Genomic DNA, 19,454 nt, shown 5'->3' with positions numbered 1-19,454 from the left:
TTAATTAAACATGAATTAAACAAAGCCTCGAGGCAGAGAATTTGACTCGAGGCTTTTTTGTACTCGAATTATTCGAGGTACTCGAGGAATCGTTTCAGCCTTACTGAATATTATTCCTACAGAAAGTGTTCCAGTCTGCACCAAAAAACTACAGCTAGGTGCCATTTTTAGTTTTTGCAAACAGCCCAAAACAATCAAGTAAGCAAGCGTGTGATTTATTACTGATGATTCCATTATGAAAACGAAAGATTATTTCTTAAACTGGAGTTCTTTAAAACAAAAACATAGAAATATATCAGCAAGTGTTACCCAATATGAGATAATTCACCATCATTTTGAGATGCAAACAGCATTTCCCTGACAACGGGGTTGCAAAGTCATTTTTAGGAAAAATAATTAAAATATATTGAGCATAATGGTAAGCAGTCATTAAAAAGACACAAAAACATAATGTCTGTGTGCTTTGAAAAGGTATGAATTCTTTTATTGTTTAATTGTAATCCACTTTGATCTAATGGGCTCGACACACGGGAGGCGACATCGCCTCTCCTCCATTCATTTTCAATGAGACATGTGCGACAAAGCGATAATCGCGGGTCTCCCTCCTACCAAGAGAAACGCGAAAAACGTGCGTGTGAAATTTTGCGCTCGTGCACGTGTCGTGCACAGGCGACCCAGCGACAAGATCTCAGAAAGTTGAAAAATTTTCAACTTTTCATCGCTGTCGCTCGGACGAGGACCAATCAACGGAGGTTTCATTCACTGACCAATGAGCGGACAGGTTGCTCCGCACATCTCCGAGCAAACATGAAGGAGAAGTTGATTATTATTATGTTTTATATAGTAAAATCAGAAGTAAGATTTCACATAACTCTAGCAGCACCTTGTGAAAAATCATATCTACCGCTTTTTTAACTCTGAACCGCTTTAATAACCTTAATTCCCTCCAACCTGACACAGCCAAGCAAAACAACGGAAGTTTCGATTTCGCCATGGAACAGAACGCGTAGACGGCTTTGCCGCTGGCCGCGGGTCGCCTCCCGTGTGTCAGGTAATAAAAGCGACAGCGACAAATTTCGCTGATCGCGGTCGTTTGTCGCCTCCCATGTGTTGAGCCCATAAGTCAGGGGTCTCCAAATCCGGGCCTCGAGGTCCGCTATCCCGCATGTTTTAGTAGTTTCCCTGCTCCAACACCCCAAAGGCTGAATCACCAGTTCAGCCTGCTAACCACCTGCTGGTTAAAACCAGGTGTGTTGAATCAGGGAAACAACTAAAACATGCTGGATCGCTGACCTTGAGGAGTCCTACTTGGACTAGGTAACAGCTAGTCATCCTAGTCAGAGATCATCTCAAGGCTAAGGTGACTGAAACTGCTACTATCTTCTTCAGGTAAGATACTATTTGTTTGTAATGTTTCAACAGAAAAGATATAAGCTATCGCTTTAAGGATGACTTCTTTCTTAGGTCATGGCGTGTAAAGAACAATCAATGTCCTCAAGAGATTAATGTAATTAGCATAGTGAGATGCGTTCAAGTACTCACGGTTGGCAAAGTTTGATGAGGTCTTGGTCAGTGGTTCCAGGAGGCAGGCCGCGAATGTACAGGTTGGTCTTACTCAGCTGCTCCGCCCCTCCCTGGTTGCAGCTGTTGGTGCTGGGACTGGGAGGAGCCATGGGATGAGGGGGTGGAGCATAGGGCTGCTGGGAAAATAAGATAAAGATGTCCGATTTAATAGAAATTCATAAAAGTAGTTTTCAGTTTAGACATGAGGAGTCATTCAGGCACCAAGAAGTGAGATGAGATGATGTAAAAGAAGAGAAAAGATGTTTAACAGTATCTTTGGGACAACAAGGGACATAAATTGCCTGTTGCTAAGAGATGAAACCCCAACAGCTGATAAAAATGAGTAAAATTCCAATCACACGACTATAATCTGAACTAGAATAAGCTGCAGTGGAAACAAGATTGACCATCTACATAATAAAAGGTTCTTCAGGTGAAATCACAGGAGACACCTTCACATCCAGTTTCCTTCTTCAATTTGCTTCATTTTGTATTTTCAGTAAACATTTTCAACAAGGAGACTGAAATTAAGCTTCGTATGGCTTCCAGCGGCTTATAAACACTTTTAAATGATGGCAACCTCCTGCTCTCTACTAATAATGCCAGAACCAATTTCATTACTCTGTGAAAACAATTTACACCTTCAAGGGTATGAGATCCCCATGCAATAATCCACTCCGGTGTATTTTATAACCATCTACATAGGAATGGTTTTAACATTCTCTCCATCTCATTCTCCTTTGTTTTCCTCACTTCCTTTGCCACCTCTACTCGCTTTGTTTGCTTGTTGTGCTGTTAAGTGTAGATTTATGGTATAGGAGTCAGGGCCCCCTGCTCACAGACCATTTATATCTCTATTGCAGGGACGCTGCACATAATGACAGAGAGGGAGAGCTGGAGCCCTGCAGGCAGGAAAAGAAAAGGACCACAACGAGGAGGAAACTGGTCGAAGGAGTGGGAGGACTCAGGTGGAAAAGAAGGAGAGGAAAAAAGAATGCACAATGTAAAAAAAATAAAAAAGCTAACTGAGCGACGGATGAAGAAAACGAGAGAAAAAATGTTCAGGGAGGAAGTGAGACATGACAAAATACCACCAGCAGCTTCGGTTAACCAGGTTAACCATTAACCTCCCTGGGGAGAACCTCAAAACCTCAACGTATGCCGTTAAAACACACACACACACACACACACACACACACACACACACACACACGCACGCACGCACGCACTATTAGCACTCCAATCTGCAGCAACAGTTGGAGCACGGTTGATTTGATGTGCTTTTTTAAGTGTGTGTGTGTGTGTGTGCACGTGCGCCATGCCAGCGTGTCGCCTCCCACCTCTCAGACAAAGAACCGGGGTCCCTGGAGCGTGAAAAGGGAGCCATGTCCATCAATGGATGGCCAATTACCACACTGAGCTAAAGGGAACTGATGGGCAGCCACTCACTGTGCTGTGCTAACACACACACACACACACACACACACACACACACATGAACCAACGTGGTGTGATAACACAGAAACACCTTCACACATAAGCAGAATCAGCCATCTAAGGACGGTGGAAAACCTTCCACATCCAAAACTGAAGAAATAATCAGTCGCTGCCCAAATCCATTCCTTGAAACAGAAAACTGAAAAATAAAAAGTAGCATTTAAAAATGCAAATCATGTATGTGTCTGATTTCTGCTGTAATTGGGTGTTTCTACACTGTAGGAATCAGGTGGAATATCAATGACTCCTGTCTATGTTTAGTAAATCCATCCATCCGTTTACGGCCACTTATCCAGGGTCAGGTCGTGGGGACAGTAGTCTAAGTAAGCCTACATTTTAATTGAATAATGTTTTTAAATGAATAAAATAATTGTATTAAATAACTCTTATGACTCATTGTTGTAGTTTTTTATTACGGAGATAAATTTGAGGCATATTTTCAGTTGATTTTCTTTTAAATTTAAATGAATATCGTTGCTAAATTGTGCTCCCTATGTGATTCCCATGCATGGAACAGCTTACAAATCTGAATTAGTCTCGACTTTACCACCTTTCCTGAGCATTTTCTTCCTCTCAGTCACCTGAAGCTGCACAGCAGCAGTAATAGCCTACATTTATGGGTCACCTTTGTGTGTTATTTTGCAGAGGTGTGGACTCGAGTCACATAACCTGGAATCGAGTCAGACTCGAGTCATTATTTTAATGACTTCTGACTTGACTTGATAAAATCTATAAATACTTACGACATGACTCGGACTTGAACGCCAATGACTTGCGACTTGAATTGACTTGCATCTGCTGACTTGGTAATGACTTGAGCATATTTGATATTTTAGCACAAAAGTGGCACGACATGGACAAAAATCATGAATCATTCTTCGTTCTGGGTTTGATTTACTGCTAAATGCAGCAGCACTTTGTTTATAATCAGTTTCGGTTGCACTTTCTGCTTGTTTGAGCAAATAAAAGAAGCTTTAAGAAGATTTATTTCTGGAATTTATTTATTATCATTGTCATTAAATTGAAGTTGGACAGATGACTTGATTATGACTTTAAAATTTAAAGTTAAGGACTTGGACTTGAGTTGGACTTCCACATCATTGACTTTGTATTGTCTTTGACTTGGACTTGACTGGAAAGACTCGAGACTTAAGCCTAGTTTATGCTTCTCCGTCAGCTCCGCAAGGGACAGACACGCACGGATTGACGGAAGCGTTTTGCTTTCATACTTCTCCGTCTCCTGGAGAGTGTTGCAAAGCAATTGCCCGGCAGGACCACAGAGGGCGTAGCGCTGTTCAGTTGTATCCTGTCATGTATCGGTCCAAGATAGTGTGTTTATATTGTGTTTTTTGTGTATATAAGAGACTTTTAACACGGACATATTTGTCTCTCATTCTCCCACCTCTTCATGCGCTCCTCACCTCTAAACCCACGTTTCCTGTCATTTCCGTCCACAAATAAAACGCTTGCTGCGCATCATTTCACTCCTCCAGTCACGGGAGGATGAAACGTTCATATTTTTAGTTTTTTTTCGGGAGGCATTCTTCAAGCTTCTCCGTGTCTGCCGCTAGTTTTCCTCGGCTCTCTTTTCAATGGCGGAGCTGTAAACAACAGCGGCGTTCTGACCAATCACAAGCTTGCGTAATCCGTCTCGTTCAACGGATGTTTAAAAAAGTGGGCTCGATTCCGTACGTACTTGCGTGCCTGCCGGAGCCCTACGCACGGACGGATAATGGCGTTGCGTGTCTCCGCACTGACGCAGACGGAGAAGCATAAATCAGGCATTAGTTGTAACTCGCAAAGCAGTGACTTGGTCACACCTTGGTTCAGGGTTTGCATGTTACACACACACTCCCAAAATCTGAGACACGACAGAGTTACTGTAGGTGCTGAATGTTAACACAAAGTTTCCCTCCTTGTATAGGCTTAAGTTTCAGTGATGTACAGAGCTCTAGTTCTCCTCCTTCTCGTCTTTGGGACTCCAGGCTTGGCTTGCATTCTGGGTATTTGGAATTCACATGTCCTGCCCTATCGATTTACTTTCATTTTTTAAGGTCAGAAGCTGAAATCTTACACAATGAGGCATGGAGGGTCACAACGAGACCATTACTTACAGAGCTGGGCGAAGAGGAACAGAGTGAGGTTATCCAAGGGGAAAGGAAGGGGAAAAAGCTGGAAAAGTCCTCTGGGATGAAGAATGGACTGGGTGCTAAAGGTCCCTAAAGAATGGTTGGGTATGATGGTGAGAAGATGTGTGTATTTAGTGGAGACTTTCTGATGGTGGTCTTTTGTTTTGTGCAAAAAAAAAGGAAATTTGAAAGTTTAAAATGCAGACTTGAAATCTCACTGATTGGGTTATTAACCAAGTTTCTTTCTGTCCCTGTTTATCCACAGCCTTAAGGATCTAAGGGAAACAGCAGGTGGCAAAGTATGTTTTAGTAAAGAAGACAAGGAGACAAAGGTTGGGAGAAAAAGCACGATTAGACAACTTGAAGAGAGAAATCGAGAAGTGTGGGAGAATCGCTGGTTATGACACTTGAAAAAAAAACTCCAGGTGGCAAATGAGAAAAGCTCCATTCTCCCTCCTCCCCACCCAGCTGTGACACACCGCCCGCTACACAGACTTACTGGGGATTTCAATTTGCTTCACTGTATTTTAGACAGGCAAAATGGTTTACACAGGCCCAATTTACTGAACCAGCCGTGCGGGGGGGGGGGGGGTCGCAGCCTCCGTGACACGCCAGGGAATGTTTATGAGTGTATTAAGTGAGGATGAAAAATCTAGCAAACGTGGCTGAGGGCACATAGCGTTACGCTGTATATTCAAACATCCACACAAGGACAACACCTTTTATTTATTTCATTTTTATAAACAGAGCACTTTGTCACGCACAATAAAAATGTTCTTTGTTTACCATTTGTGAAATGCAGCTTCTTATACCAAACAGAATGGCTGCACACTGTTAGAATTTTCAGAAACCTCACAAAATGTGCTTTATTTCTAGATGTTTAAGAATTAGAACTGGACATGTAACCACTGTTGGACAGAATTAGGCTTGGCAACACTATCGGAACTACCGGGTAATTTTACCAGACCTTTAGTATGCGCGTTCCTCCATTTCACCGGGCCGGCTCAAAAGGACCATTGTCCAGACCATTTCAGGGACCAACTGAGTACCTGAAGTGGGACATGTACTCAGAAATAGCCTGGTAAAGTCATTGGGAGGTACTTGGTTAACTCGTGCTGATTGGTTGGATCTCAGTGGGAAAAGATGTTCCCCACCACCAGAAATTTCCCAGAACTCCTAAAGTGGAAACACAGCTAATAAGGCAATGAGCATAAAGATGAGTGCTGAAAGGTTTTGTCTTTCGACGGCAACTTAAATGGTTCTTGCAAGACTTCACGGGCTTTTTTTGTAGTGCATGAAATCGCTTCATACCAGGAGAGAGGTCTTTTTCTTGACTCAATCAAGACAGCCTGGCCAAAGAAAAAGTCTCCACCAAAGAAAAAGGTCACACACTCTAATATTTCGTTGGACCACCTTTAGCTTTGATTACAGCACACAGTCGCTGTGTCATTGTTTCAATAAGCTTCTGCAATGTCACAAGGTTTATTTCCATCCAGGGTTGCTGAACCACTCTTTCACTATGTGAGCCCGATTAATCCTGGCATAGTCATCTTGGAATATGCCCGTGCCATCAGGGAAGATGGAATAACCTGGTCCTTCAGTATATTCAGGTGGTCAGCTGACCTCATTCTTGGAGCACATCCTGTTGCTGAACCTAGACCTGACCAACTGCAGCAACCCCAGATCATGGCACTGCCCCCACAGGCTTGTACAGTGGGCACTAGGCATGATGGGTGCATCACTTCATCTGCCTCTCTTCTTACCCCCAAATTCCACTACCTCCGCTCCGCTCCGGTCTGCCCCCGCCTTCCGCAGCCGCTCGCTTCCGAACTCAATTTTTACTGGTACCCGATCTACAACGGCTCCGCTCCGGTGCGGAGACCTGAGGGGGGCAAACAAGCATGCGCGGGATTTTCGAGATCTTGCGATACAGTCCGAGCAATAAACGCGGAAGTTAGATCCAAACACCCGTTGTGTGGGAGAAGCATCGAAACGAACTGTTTAATCTGCCCATCATTTGTGTTGAGAGATCAGCAGTGTTTGGATCAACAAAGTGTGACTACTTTGATAGTGGAAACTGTATTTATGGCTTACTTTTGTGCATTTAAACTTCAGCCGCCATTGATAGTTGTTAAAAGTTGTTAAACCTGTGCATATGAAACAAAAGACGCCTTTTGTTTATCGATTTATTGTGAAAAACGGAAGTTGTGCTTGCTCCTTTTCCTGTTGGGCGGTTATGATTTCTGTCCATTGACTGCGTAGGTGCTCCGGCATCCGGCAAAAATAGGATCGATTTTATTTTTGCCGGACGCCGGAACAGAGGGCGGCGCACTGCGCCGCAATGCCGGAGCACGGCCGCAGTAGTGGAATTGCTCTGATTGACTACAATGGGACCAATTTTGCTCCGATGTTCGTGTCGGAGCGGAGCGGAGGTAGTGGAATTTGGGGGTTATCCTGATGCGCCCATCCAAACCAAACAAACTGCTTTTGCCAATTGGAAAAACGTGGAAAGATCACTTAGATGTTGATAAACAAATTTATGGAAATCAAATTCTAACTTTTATGCAATGACTCACGGTGCTCAAGTAACATTTTCTATAAGTACAGTACTTTTGTTACTCTTAGGTTATTGTTGTGTTACTACTTTTTACATACCCCCACCTCTGGTCAAAAGTCTTTTTCATCCATGTTTGGATGCTTTTTGGCCGAGTCATTCAGCCTGACACCTTCATTTACACCACTGTTTCTGGGATAACTCCACATCTGAGAGCGTTGCTAGCATTTACCCGTCATTCCCGGATGTTGGCCCTTTCCCACCAAAAAATGTGTGCAACAAATACACACACTTCTCTTGATCTGTTCCTCACTGTGAAAATCCGCTCTTCCACATAAATACTACCACCACATTGCTTTGTCTACCTTTAGCTCGACCCGTTTCCCTTTCCAGCTGTTTCATATTGTCCCAGACCTTACTCTGCTTTAGAAAATGGATAAAAATGTCCCTTCTGACATCGGACAGGTATCTAGAGTCCGTCTTGACCCACAACCCCAGTGGTGCTTAGTTCCTTCTAGTTTGAACATCTTTAGGAGACGAAACAAAAACTTTGAGATGAGTGGAGTGACTCAGACCCATAAGGTCCCATGTAAAATACACGGTTGTTTGGCTAAGGCTACATTCCACAATGCAATGCGACATTACGTCACAATCTATTTTTAGCTACTGTAGAATATGCTGTTCAGCTCTTCAGAAACCTATGAGTGATGGTGCTGAGGGTTTTTCCATCTTCTTTTATTTTTTATGTACTAGGACCACTTTGTCCCTTAAAGTGAGCATACACCCGTTATTTTGATAATTAACGGTTGTCGCTAAAATAAACTAATGCTTTGGGAGTCTTTTTCAGTGAGGAAAAAAGATCGGAAGTTCCCGTTTCAGGAAGAAGTGGTTAGTTGGAGGAGTAGGGTGAAATAAAAGGAGAAAATACTTTTACAAAAAACAATACAAATTCAAGTAATTAAAGCTGCTTCACTTTTTGGTTTCCTTTCATAGCGTTAGAAATATGGCTGTTTCACATCGACTGAAGACGTTCTGGCAATAAATCATTGGGATGCACCATGTGGTTACTTGTATAAACAATAGAAAGTAGGGCAATGATGGAAGCTGCTCTTGTTTTAATCCATGCCTTCCTCTGCTGTCCTCTGCTCTCTGTAGGGCAGGGCGGAATGAGGCGTTTGCACATCGTCGTGGTAACTGGTCCTGATTTATAGCCACCCAGAGGACCCAGTGAGAGCCAGCACAACACTGGCACCAGGCCAGACAAGGCCATCCTGTCAATACCAGTAAAGCAGCCCATCCCACCCGAACCTCCCCGTGGTCATGACACCACCTCTCCAGAGCTGCTGTCACCATGCAGGCAGAGGCAGATGTTTTTGCGTTAATGCGTATTTTTCTGTGCATATTTGCATTTTCGTGTTTGACTTCAAACGCTCCAGTCATAAACACACAAACCCTGCCACAAAAAATGACAAGCAGCCTTAATTTGGAGGGAAAGAAAACTCTCGGCTCATTCTTCATTAATTCATGCTGCCAAATTCTCTGCAAAGACTCTTAGAGACAAGCATAGTCCCAAAGGCATCCCTTCCAAACTGCCAGAACTAACAGCTAGCTCGGCGGTCGGCTGCATTCGCAGCAGCCCCTGAGCACGGAAGGAACACAAATCCCTTATCCATCCTGGATAGCTGCTTCCAAACCTTTAGCCCTTAAACATGTGTTCTGAGAGCTGCGACTGCATCTCAATGTTGAAAGAAGAGCGGGGGACACTGGGAAACCGCATGTCCTCTTTTTTTTTTTCCACTCCACCTGTGTGTGTGTGTGTGTGTGTCTTTGTGCCTGTCTTGGTAAATCCATAGCCAGAGGAGAGAATAACAAACCATCCCCAATTCACCTGGGGATGCAGCACTGCTGATTCTATAGCCAAATGCATCTTAATAGGAGAGACTGGGAGCACGCTGTATGTGAGGGCATGTAGAGAGCAGCGGCAGAATGAAAGCAGATGAGGAAAAGAGGGGCAGTGATATGCTTATAGGTATGAATGAGTTGAAAAACAAAGGGCTAAGAGGTTAGAAAGAGAAAGAGAGGGAATACTAAAATATAAAGACCAACTATTCACAGGTCACTGTGACTCTTCATCCTGCCTGGGGTCTACTAAACTGTTTCCTTTCTCCGAAAACTGAAAGCCTGGAGACACCGGTGAGCCAACACCACTACGGACACAAACAGGCTGATTTAAAGCATGCTGATAGGTCCATACGGACCCGTTTTAAAACATGAGATGGAGCCACGTCCTGTTTTCTCTGCTTGTATTTTTCACTGACTCAACTTTTATTCTCTCCATCTTTTCTTTTTTTTCCTGTCTTTTGTCAGCTTTTTCTTCTTTTTCTTGGAAAACGAGGGTAAGCTATGTGGATCAAGAGGTTGTGTATCATGATAAAAATCTATTTCTTCCAAAAATCAGCTGAATGTGTTTTTTACAGCAAGGACAAAATATGTGCAATTAAAATAGAAATACTAAAAGAAGTACTTCCACTTTAATGACTACAAGAAAAAACAGAGCACGTATGCAAAATTATTAATCAAATGGTCAACCTTACTCACCCTTTAATACATTTGCGGTAGTCTCTAGTAGGAAATAATGCCTTGTAAGTCATACTCTGATGAAAAAAGTTCGGTTGCAGCTGTTTGAGGGCACAGACGTCAGCTGGAGGAGAGAGTGGCAAAACAAGAGGATTTGGAGTCTTATTTTCTGACATGTCACCTCTGATTAGCTAACAGCAACGCTACTCTACCACTGACTTAGTTTGCTTTGCAAAGTTGATGTTTTATCCACAACAAATAACACAAGCCTGGAGGCGTTCAGCTATGTGTTGCTAATGCTAACGGTTAGCTTTTAGTAGCCCAGATAATCTCTGGTGTTTCCTGGACTCTAAACCAACAACAGCCTTCCATGTTACAAGTGAACAAAACTCTCCCCAAAGAACTGGTGACAGTCTGTTTTTATTTACCACACTTTTTAAAATCCTCTCGAAACTACAAGATATTAAGTGCATGACTCAGAAAGTCAGATTCATTAAACATGCTATTACATACAAATCCTCCCGATCTTACTCATCTGACCTTAATTAGAGGCCACTTAATATTTTCAGTTTTTAGTTTTCAGTTTGCACATAATTAAAAATGTCCACCAACAGAGTTAATCCCCTACACAGAAAACACCTCCCTGACATTTCTACATGACCTTGTTTATATAAACCCTGAATAGTGTCTTGGTTTTGACTAGACAGTTTTATTCTAGACGCTGCACCAATTGAGATAAATTCATTTGCTAATAAATGGGTTAAATTTTATATTTAAATGACTTGTTCAATTGATATAATCTTGGGTTAGTATCTATAAAGTATCTAGTTGGTTGGTCAGCAAACCCAAACAAGAATCTAAATTTAGATTTGGTGTGTTTACATGAGTCCTGCAACCCTTAACTCAGCTTTCTGTGGACGTTAACAAACAGCTGGTGTTTAGGTGACATAACTGGAGCTTAAGTGTGTTTGTGCAGCACAATTATGATGGTTTGGCTGCAAAGTGCGGAGAGCGCCACAGAGGAATCCACGAAATAAAGCAGCGAAACCAGCCGTGGGCAGAGACAAAGTGAAACTCCATGGACATAAATATTTGGGCTGATTTGTCATCATTATAGCCAGCTGGGTCTGTTTGCAGGCCTTCCTGTGTGGGAGTAGAGACTGCAGGATGACTGCAATGAAGGAGTAGGAAGATAGAGATGCTCATTTAAAGAAGACAGTTGAAAAAAAAAAAAGGACAAATTAGGTAACGGAGAGCTCTAAACTCTACTGACATCCGTCTACACTGGTGTCCACCGTCAAAGGACAGATTTAGTAGAATCACAGAAATTGGTCACGATGCCGTCCAACAATCCTGAAATTGCTAAATGTTTAAATACAGGAAATAAATAAAATCTGTAAAGTTGAACCAGAAAATATTCTGCAGCTCTGCTTCAACAAATACGGTCAAAGATTTTTCACCACCTTAGATCTTGTCCACAAGGAGCTTTATGGGCTATTCCCATCTAACCGGGTCGGCCCGGGCCGGGTGGCCCCAGTCGGCCCCAGCCTAGCCCGGTTGATTCCACACATCCTTGTCTTAAGCCCATGTGGGCTGATTCTACCCACCAATCAGAGGCTTGCTCTAATGGAAGGTGTGAATTTGCTGTCAGCAGTGGGTGTGTTGGCCCTGGTCGGCCTGAAGCAGACCCCCTCGAGAAGAGGGCTGAGAATGAGCCTTGGTTGGCCCGGAAAAATACCAGGCCACCCAGATATGTACAACCTACGCTACCCGGCCCGGGCCGACCCGGTACAGATGGGAATGGCCCATAACTTTTTATGTACAAGCAGGGTTCTAATAATAGCAGCGCTATGGGTGTCCGGCTCCCCCGAAAGGGTAATGGGCTCCCCCGAATGTCCTCAACTGACAGACCCAGGGGGAGCCTGATCCGTTCTACTCTTGAGGAGATAACATTACCCCCCCCAATCATGGTGTTTTAACAGAGGTGATCGGACGGACTGGTAACAGTCCCCACTGCTCTAACGGCATTCCCACTGGGCTCCGCCGGAAGCCTGTGCGTAATTCGAGCCCTGCATTCAAAAAGAGATAAATAAAAAAGCGCAGCAGCAAAAGAAACACCCCCTCCGCCCGCCTCACTCTGCCTCTAATTAGGCACATTCTTTAGGAGTCAATTATGTTTTTCACAGGAAGTGTTAGTACAAACACAGGACTGTGTGGAAGATGTGGAAGGAGGAGGAGGAGGAGGAGGAGGAAGCCTTGTTGTTGTCTCACACTGAAACGAACGTCTAGCAGTCCAGTCATCCACAAGGCCTGGCACCCTGCCCTCCAACGTTTAGGCTGCACTACAATCCACAAAACAGAGAAGAAGAATCTCCGTATCCATCGTCTTTAAAAGTACTTCGGCTCTAAATGCGTATTATTAGTCCAGCAGGTTACGGCACTTCTAGGTGTGTGTCCTTTATGTCTGACCGTCGAAGACCTGTTTGTTGACAACTTGCCATTCCCTGCTTTTGGAATGAATGACTAGAGATAGCGAGGATGGAGGGTGAGCGAGACAGGACAGATTGATAGAGAAGAATCCTGACCATTTGTTATGCCGTACTCCGGACAAACAAATTTAGCTCCCCCTCTCCCAGAAGGTCAACCGTGCTCAAATTCATAAATAAGCCCGTAATTGACAGAGAAGCTGCAAAGCGGCTCAAACATCCCTAACAGCTCGGAGCATGAGTTACTGCCCAACACTGACCCCAGGACTGTGTGCCAACAACCATAAGTTACAGGAACTATGTTTGCATAACTGAGCGGCACTAACACGGCTTTGACAAACAACCTGGTTTTAGACACAGACGTGTGAAAGCGGACTCACGGGCAGCACATATCCCCTGTTATGAATCTGTGCATACCACTTACAGGATAAGGAACTTCAGGAATAAGGATTTAGGAATGTTCTATCACACATTTATGTAGCAAAGTTTTTGTACATGCAGGCTTGGATAGAAAACAGCATCTTTTTTCATCAAAATACACAAAAGCAAGCACATCTAGTGATTGTAGAGAAGCTGTTGCCTCGTCTCAAAGGGGACAAATCGCTGGTCAATAAATCGGTTTAATATTTGGTTTTGTCTAAATTACTGAAGCTGAGGTTCAACCCCGTCTAGTGATTGATCAACTGATAATTGGGTAAAGATAGGTTTTGTTTCTTTGTATCATTGACACAAAGAACCATTAGATGGATTATAAATGGCTCAAAACTGTCAGAAACAAACCAGTTGATGCACAAATACAACAGATGAACTTCTAGAGTCGACCAGATTCAAGAAGAAGAAGAAGAAAATATCATTTCTATAGCGCCTCTCGAGATAAAAGTCACGAGGCGCTTCACAAAAACAAAAAAAAAGTAAAAATATAAAAAAGCATTTAGAAAATGTTTAAAAATATATTTAAAATGAGCAAAAATACACAATTGTGATTAAAAAATGTTAAGAGAGAGAGAGAGTGAATAGGAAAGAGGGAAATCAGTGGATCACGAGGAAGGTGGAATAGGTGGGGAGAGCAGAATAAAGAGAGAGTGGTGAAGAAGGTCATACAAAAGCCAGCTTGAACAAGTGAGTCTTCAGCTGTTTTTAAAGGAGACCACTGAGTCCACTGATCTCAGGCTCAGGGGGAGAGAGTTCCAGAGTCTGGGGGCCACAGCAGCAAAATGATCTGTCACCTTTGACCTTTAGCCTGGTGCTGCACAACCAGTAGGCTTTGATCACTGGACCTCAGGGACCTGCTGGGGTGTAGGTACTAAGAAGATCACGAATGTATAATGGTGCTTGTAAGACCGTAAAGACCAGAACCAGGATCTTAAAACGAACCCTGAAGTTGAGTGGCAGCCAGTGAAGCTGGAGGAGAAGCGGGGTGATGTGGGTGTGTTTGGAGGACTTGGTCAGAAGCCGAGCACAGGCGTTCTGAACCACCTGTAGACGGTTCAGGGAGGTTCTGCTCAGACACGTGAAAAGAGAGTTACAGTCTAAGCGTGAGGAGATGAAGGTGTGGAGAACTGTCTCAAGTTCAGAGCGGGACAGAATGGGACTCAGCTTAGCAATGTTCCTGAGATGGAAGAAGGAAGAGCGAACAAGAGAACTGACATGAGAATCCAGGGTGAGAGCTGGGTTAAAGGTCACGCCAAGATTCCTGACGGAAGGTTTGGTGTGAGAAGCAAGCTGACCAAGAGAGTCTCTGACTTTGGGAACCAGCTTGTCTGGGGCACAGATGAGGATCTCAGTCTTATCTTCATTCAGCTGTAGAAAGCTCCCAGCCATCCAGGTTTTGATAGAGTCTAAGCAGGTGTGTAACAGCTGCAGCTTAGTCTGCTAGAATAGGTTATTGGCTGCTACAGCCAATAACCTATTCTAGGATATATGAAAAAAACTTTTATGGATCTAGACATTGGTGTGGTAGAAAAGTCATCTCATCCTTGGAGTTCTAACAGATCACACACAATATTTTGAGTTGAGTTATGAGTGTGCACGTAAGTTTATTCAAGTTTTGACCAAAAGGCTTTAGTTTCATTTCTCCTCTACATCACTTCTTTAAAGTGCTAGACATTTAATCAAAACATAACATTATCCTATTTCTACTACAAGATAGAAATGACTGCCACAAGTAAAGTGTACTGCCACTGCAGTGTTTATGCGGCCAATATGGGAATCACAAAGGAACCCAATAAGTCAAAGGTTACAACCCCCCCCCCCCCCCCCCCTAACTTTCTCCCACACTGGGAGAGAGGACTGAGGAAAGTGTCAGAATTTGGAACCGATGACTCTTGCAATATTTTGAACTCATGTTGAAATTCCAATTTTTAAAACTGTATTGTGCCGCCTTACTCTTTTCTAAGATCTATTAAATGGAAATCAATAATTCAATGTAGTGGTTTTATTACTGAATGTTTGAACAATTGCACAGCGGGACAAAAACTCGTGACTGAAACCAAGCTGATGTGTTGCCTTAAGACATCTACTTACTGGGTGGCTACTGTTTGTTTACTCAAATACCTTTGTAGTGGTCTCTAGTAGGAATGAATGCCTTGTAACTCATACAATGGGGAAAAAAAAGCTCAGGTGCGCCTGTTTCAGGAACTAGAAACGAGCCACATCAGAGTTGAGCATCAGAAGGCAAGATTTGGAGTCTTTTTCCTGATATTTGGTTATCTCTTCTCTGATTGGCTAACAGCAATGCTGTTGCTTCTGCAACGTTGATGTTTTAACTCCACAAAGACAAGCTTGAAGGAGTTCTGTTGTGTGGTGGAGTAGCTAATGCTCACGGTTACCTAGCGTTTGACCATCGATTTTCTATCAGAAGCTAATGCAGGAGATAGGTGTAGGAGACTATTTTCTTGTTCAGCCTGCATGAAAAACTCAGAGTGACCGATTACAATAAAAAATAACCAAAGAATGTTTTTTTAAGTGTTCCACATATTTAACGTAGGAAGAACAAGAAATAAAGTTATACTCTCACCTGAATAACAGGCCTGCAGTAAACAACTGTTGGTTTTGTATTCTATTGTTACCTTTTAGAAGCTGAGAACTACTTTATGGGTATATGAAGTACCCACAATACTGACCTTTGAACCAGAATTAATAAGTTTAGTAAACTTTATAAAAGCAAACATTTTATTTGTATTTTTTCAAAGTTTTATCAATCTTTATCAATGCAAATTGATAAAAATTACAGAAAATGCACAGTATTATTGACCCTGGTCACAGAGTACTGCTATTTTTAGAAGATGACGGTGGGCACCACATGTGATTCCTGGGGGCACCTTGGTGGCTTCGGGTACTAGGTTGGCGACCCCCGTTTAATGAGTTCAGTGTTTTTTTTTTCATCATTAATGCGGTAATGAGACACCAGTTACTGTAACATCATAAAATGATATTTACACCATCTGTACAAATACAATCATACCAATGCAACAAAAATTGATTCACACAAATGCGGATTGGTATGACAAGGAAGACTGAGCCTCCTCCTTCCTTTTGAATATTCATTTTCTTTTAAATCTGAAGCACTTGTGCTCCGTCTGGAATGTCGCTTTTGGACCCCCAAGGAACAAAATCACCAAAGCGTCTTTGACAATTGCCAGACTAAATAGTGGCACTAAACACCGGCCGCTCCTGTGGCAGGAAGGCTTAAGACAGCCATAACAAATCAGCTAGGGAGTGGAGAAAGGTCGGTTTGTGGGAGTTTATAGGGTCATTTTATGACGTACATCTGAAAAACCCATCTGGAGATTTCACACAGGGATCCTACGAAACCCAACTGCTTTTCTTCTTTATTCCAGCCAGAAAAATCTGGTGTACAAGGAAAAGAGTGAAGAAAGCAGTAATGCTAATTTACAAAAGATCAAAAAATGTGGTTCATATTCTTGCTTCTATTTTCATATTAAACCTTCAGCTGTGTTGCCATAATTCAAACGAGGCACAAAGAACTTTAGTTTCCAATCATTTGCCAATATGACAACTGAAAAATGCGTTATTGTGTGGAAAACAAAATGGCTTGGAAATGGTGCCCTCGTCTAATTACAAGACGAGCTGTAAATGAGATTTTGATGGATGTGAATGTCCAGATGAGTTCCAGAAAAGGCAGCAGGCAAACGAACAAGAACGTTTTTGTGTGTTTGTTTTTGTTTTCTTTAAATACAACAAAAATCTATTTATGTCAATGAAAGTTCAAGCGGGTTGAAAATATTTGTTTTTAATGAAACATTCGAACAATGAATCCCTTCTAATGATGAGGCATTGATCAGACACACAAAACCACGGGCAGGTGAAGTGAGTAACGTCAGTCATCCTTTTATCATCCTTTATTGAGAAACTTTGGGTCCTGGCACCCGTGTGAATGTTAATTTAACTTGTGGCACCCACCAACACATAGTTATAGACCAAACTCTGCTGCCATGGCAACAGCACCATAGAACAAACGTGTCCCTGCCAGCAGGTCAATGCACCACGCCACACCGCTAAAACCATTTAGGAACGGCTTGATGAACATGACAAAAAGCCCGAGACTTTGACCTTGGTTTTGTCCAAATTCCTCAGATCCCAATACGACGCAGTATCCGTGGGAAAAACAAACCCAATCCCAAAATACTTCACTCAGCAACCCGCAAGACCTAAAGAAGCTGCTGCCAAAAATCTGGTGCTGTAGCATTTGTTTTTACTCATGACAACATTGGTAAAAATGGATTCCTCCTACTTTACCGTTTGTATTTTATTTAGCTGGTGAATTCCACAATAGACACTAAGACAGAAATTTGAAATTAGCTTCTACAAGAATCTTTCTATTAAAGGACAATAACTAACCAAAGCAATAAGTAAGGGATGTCGACATGTGAATTGTATAAAACCCCAAGTCTTTAACCCTTTGATGCATAATGGTCACTACAGTGGACAGGTACTCAAAATTGTTATTTATTTGTTTTTGCTATTAAGCACAGCTGTTGAAGACTTTATTGCATTTGAGCCCCTCCATTTGTACTTCAGTAAGCCAAGCCAACATATTTCATGCTCAGAAAGCATGTTGTCCACTGAGGTGGACATGTAATAAATTTTTTGTAAATTATAACATTTTACAAGAAATATTTGTTGAAATTTGTTTCATTCACACCTAAAGACGAATGAAAAAAATTGTTAAAAAAATCATGGTTGAAGATTTCATAATTCATGCATCAAAGGGTTAAAGGCTGATGAAAAGGGTATCAGCTTGATCTTATAAACTAATGTTAGTGATGTATAAACTTCACAGACTCTGAACTTGGAAAAGGAGACCACAGAAGCAGGTCACTGCATGATAATGTTAGCAGATCTGCTATAGATAGTCTCTGATCATAAAAGAGCCAACACTGAACTATCGCAATCCGCCAATTCAAGTTCATAATCAACGGTTTTTTTATGTTTCTTTAATGATGTAAAATTGTTGCCTATGATGTTGATGAAAACTTATTCCAGACGACGTTAACGTCATGAAGGGGAGTGATCCTGCTCTTATACATACATTCCAACACCACGAAACTGAAAGGGAAAGGAGTCTGGACTAAGACAATATTTCAATCACTGAAACTTGGCTAAACAATGTATGATTGAAAATACTTTTAAAGCTTGATAGGTACATGTACGCATCCATTCGTCTTGGTCGACTCTCCTGAAGCACCAGTTTTTGGCACTCGCTTTGTTGTGTTTGTGGCGTGGGAAGGCATTTATTCATCCTCACGAGGCAACTTTACAGAAATGTATTTGGTCTTCATGCACATGTCAGATCCTATTTTTTATCTAAAGCCATGTTTCTACGATAGGAGTTCCATGAAATTTCTTGCAGGGGGAAGGTGACAGGAAAAAAAAAACCTTAACAGTTCGGTCCTCTCAGTTGTTGTGTCTCCATACAAATTGTCGCTTTGCTAAGACTTTAGCATATTGCAACCATCAGTACGTGACGTCACTGATCTGCACCAAAAGGTGTCCACGGACATTAACGACGTTAGTTTTATTCTGTCCAAGTATGCCATCATTTCATCCATTCGGGGGATGGGGAGAATGTCAGTGATGCAAAAAGCGGTGCTCAGTGACCAGAAGACAGGCTTTTTTACGGCCTTCTGCAGACCACAAAACGACAGAAGTCACTGGATTTAAAAGGAGTGCCAACGCTGCTCATTTTCTTTTCCTTCCATTCCGCTTCACCAGCAACTGTTGCAGTTCAACAAATGTTTGTCGTTTGAGGGCGTCTGCCAAATCCTTTCCCACTGAGCTACTACCAGTCAGCATGAGTCCTGCGACTCTATGTGGCCAGCGTACGTGCCCCAGTTCAGGTAGTTGGTTAGTCCCTGAAACTGCCCTGAAATGGTCCTTAGAGGAAAACCCGGAAATATGGAGACAAGCACATGCAAAAGGACTCCTGAAAGTCTTGTCTTACAGATGAACCATACATCAAACCATCTCCACCACTAAACTCTGTGAACCATGATTTCCCCCCCTCCTTTTCCTCTCCAACCTCCCATAACAGAATCCATCCCTTCCTAGTCTTGCATACATCCTAGTTTAACCTTCTTCAATCCTTTTATTGAGCTCTACCTTTAAAACCATCCCAATCCTCACCCA

At 42.5% G+C, this 19,454-nt stretch overlaps 1 protein-coding gene across 3 annotated transcripts in view; it reads right to left on the bottom strand.

The window, feature by feature from the left end:
* rbms3 (RNA binding motif, single stranded interacting protein) overlaps positions 1 to 19,454 on the bottom strand; it is a 473,759-nt gene that overhangs the window by 252,908 nt on the left and 201,397 nt on the right. For 2 of the 3 annotated variants that reach the window (XM_054745076.2, XM_015973526.3), the window contains one exon: positions 1,543 to 1,700. In XM_054745076.2, coding sequence (XP_054601051.2) covers positions 1,543 to 1,700 — 158 coding nt within the window. The remainder of the gene's footprint in view (positions 1 to 1,542; positions 1,701 to 19,454) is intronic. The other variant, XM_015973527.3, reaches the window with a different exon arrangement.

The sequence above is a fragment of the Nothobranchius furzeri genome, chromosome 19 (assembly GCF_043380555.1).
Source record: "Nothobranchius furzeri strain GRZ-AD chromosome 19, NfurGRZ-RIMD1, whole genome shotgun sequence".
Lineage (NCBI taxonomy): Eukaryota > Metazoa > Chordata > Actinopteri > Cyprinodontiformes > Nothobranchiidae > Nothobranchius > Nothobranchius furzeri.
Note: the sequence above shows the minus strand (reverse complement) of the source record. Positions and strands in the feature narration are given on the sequence as shown.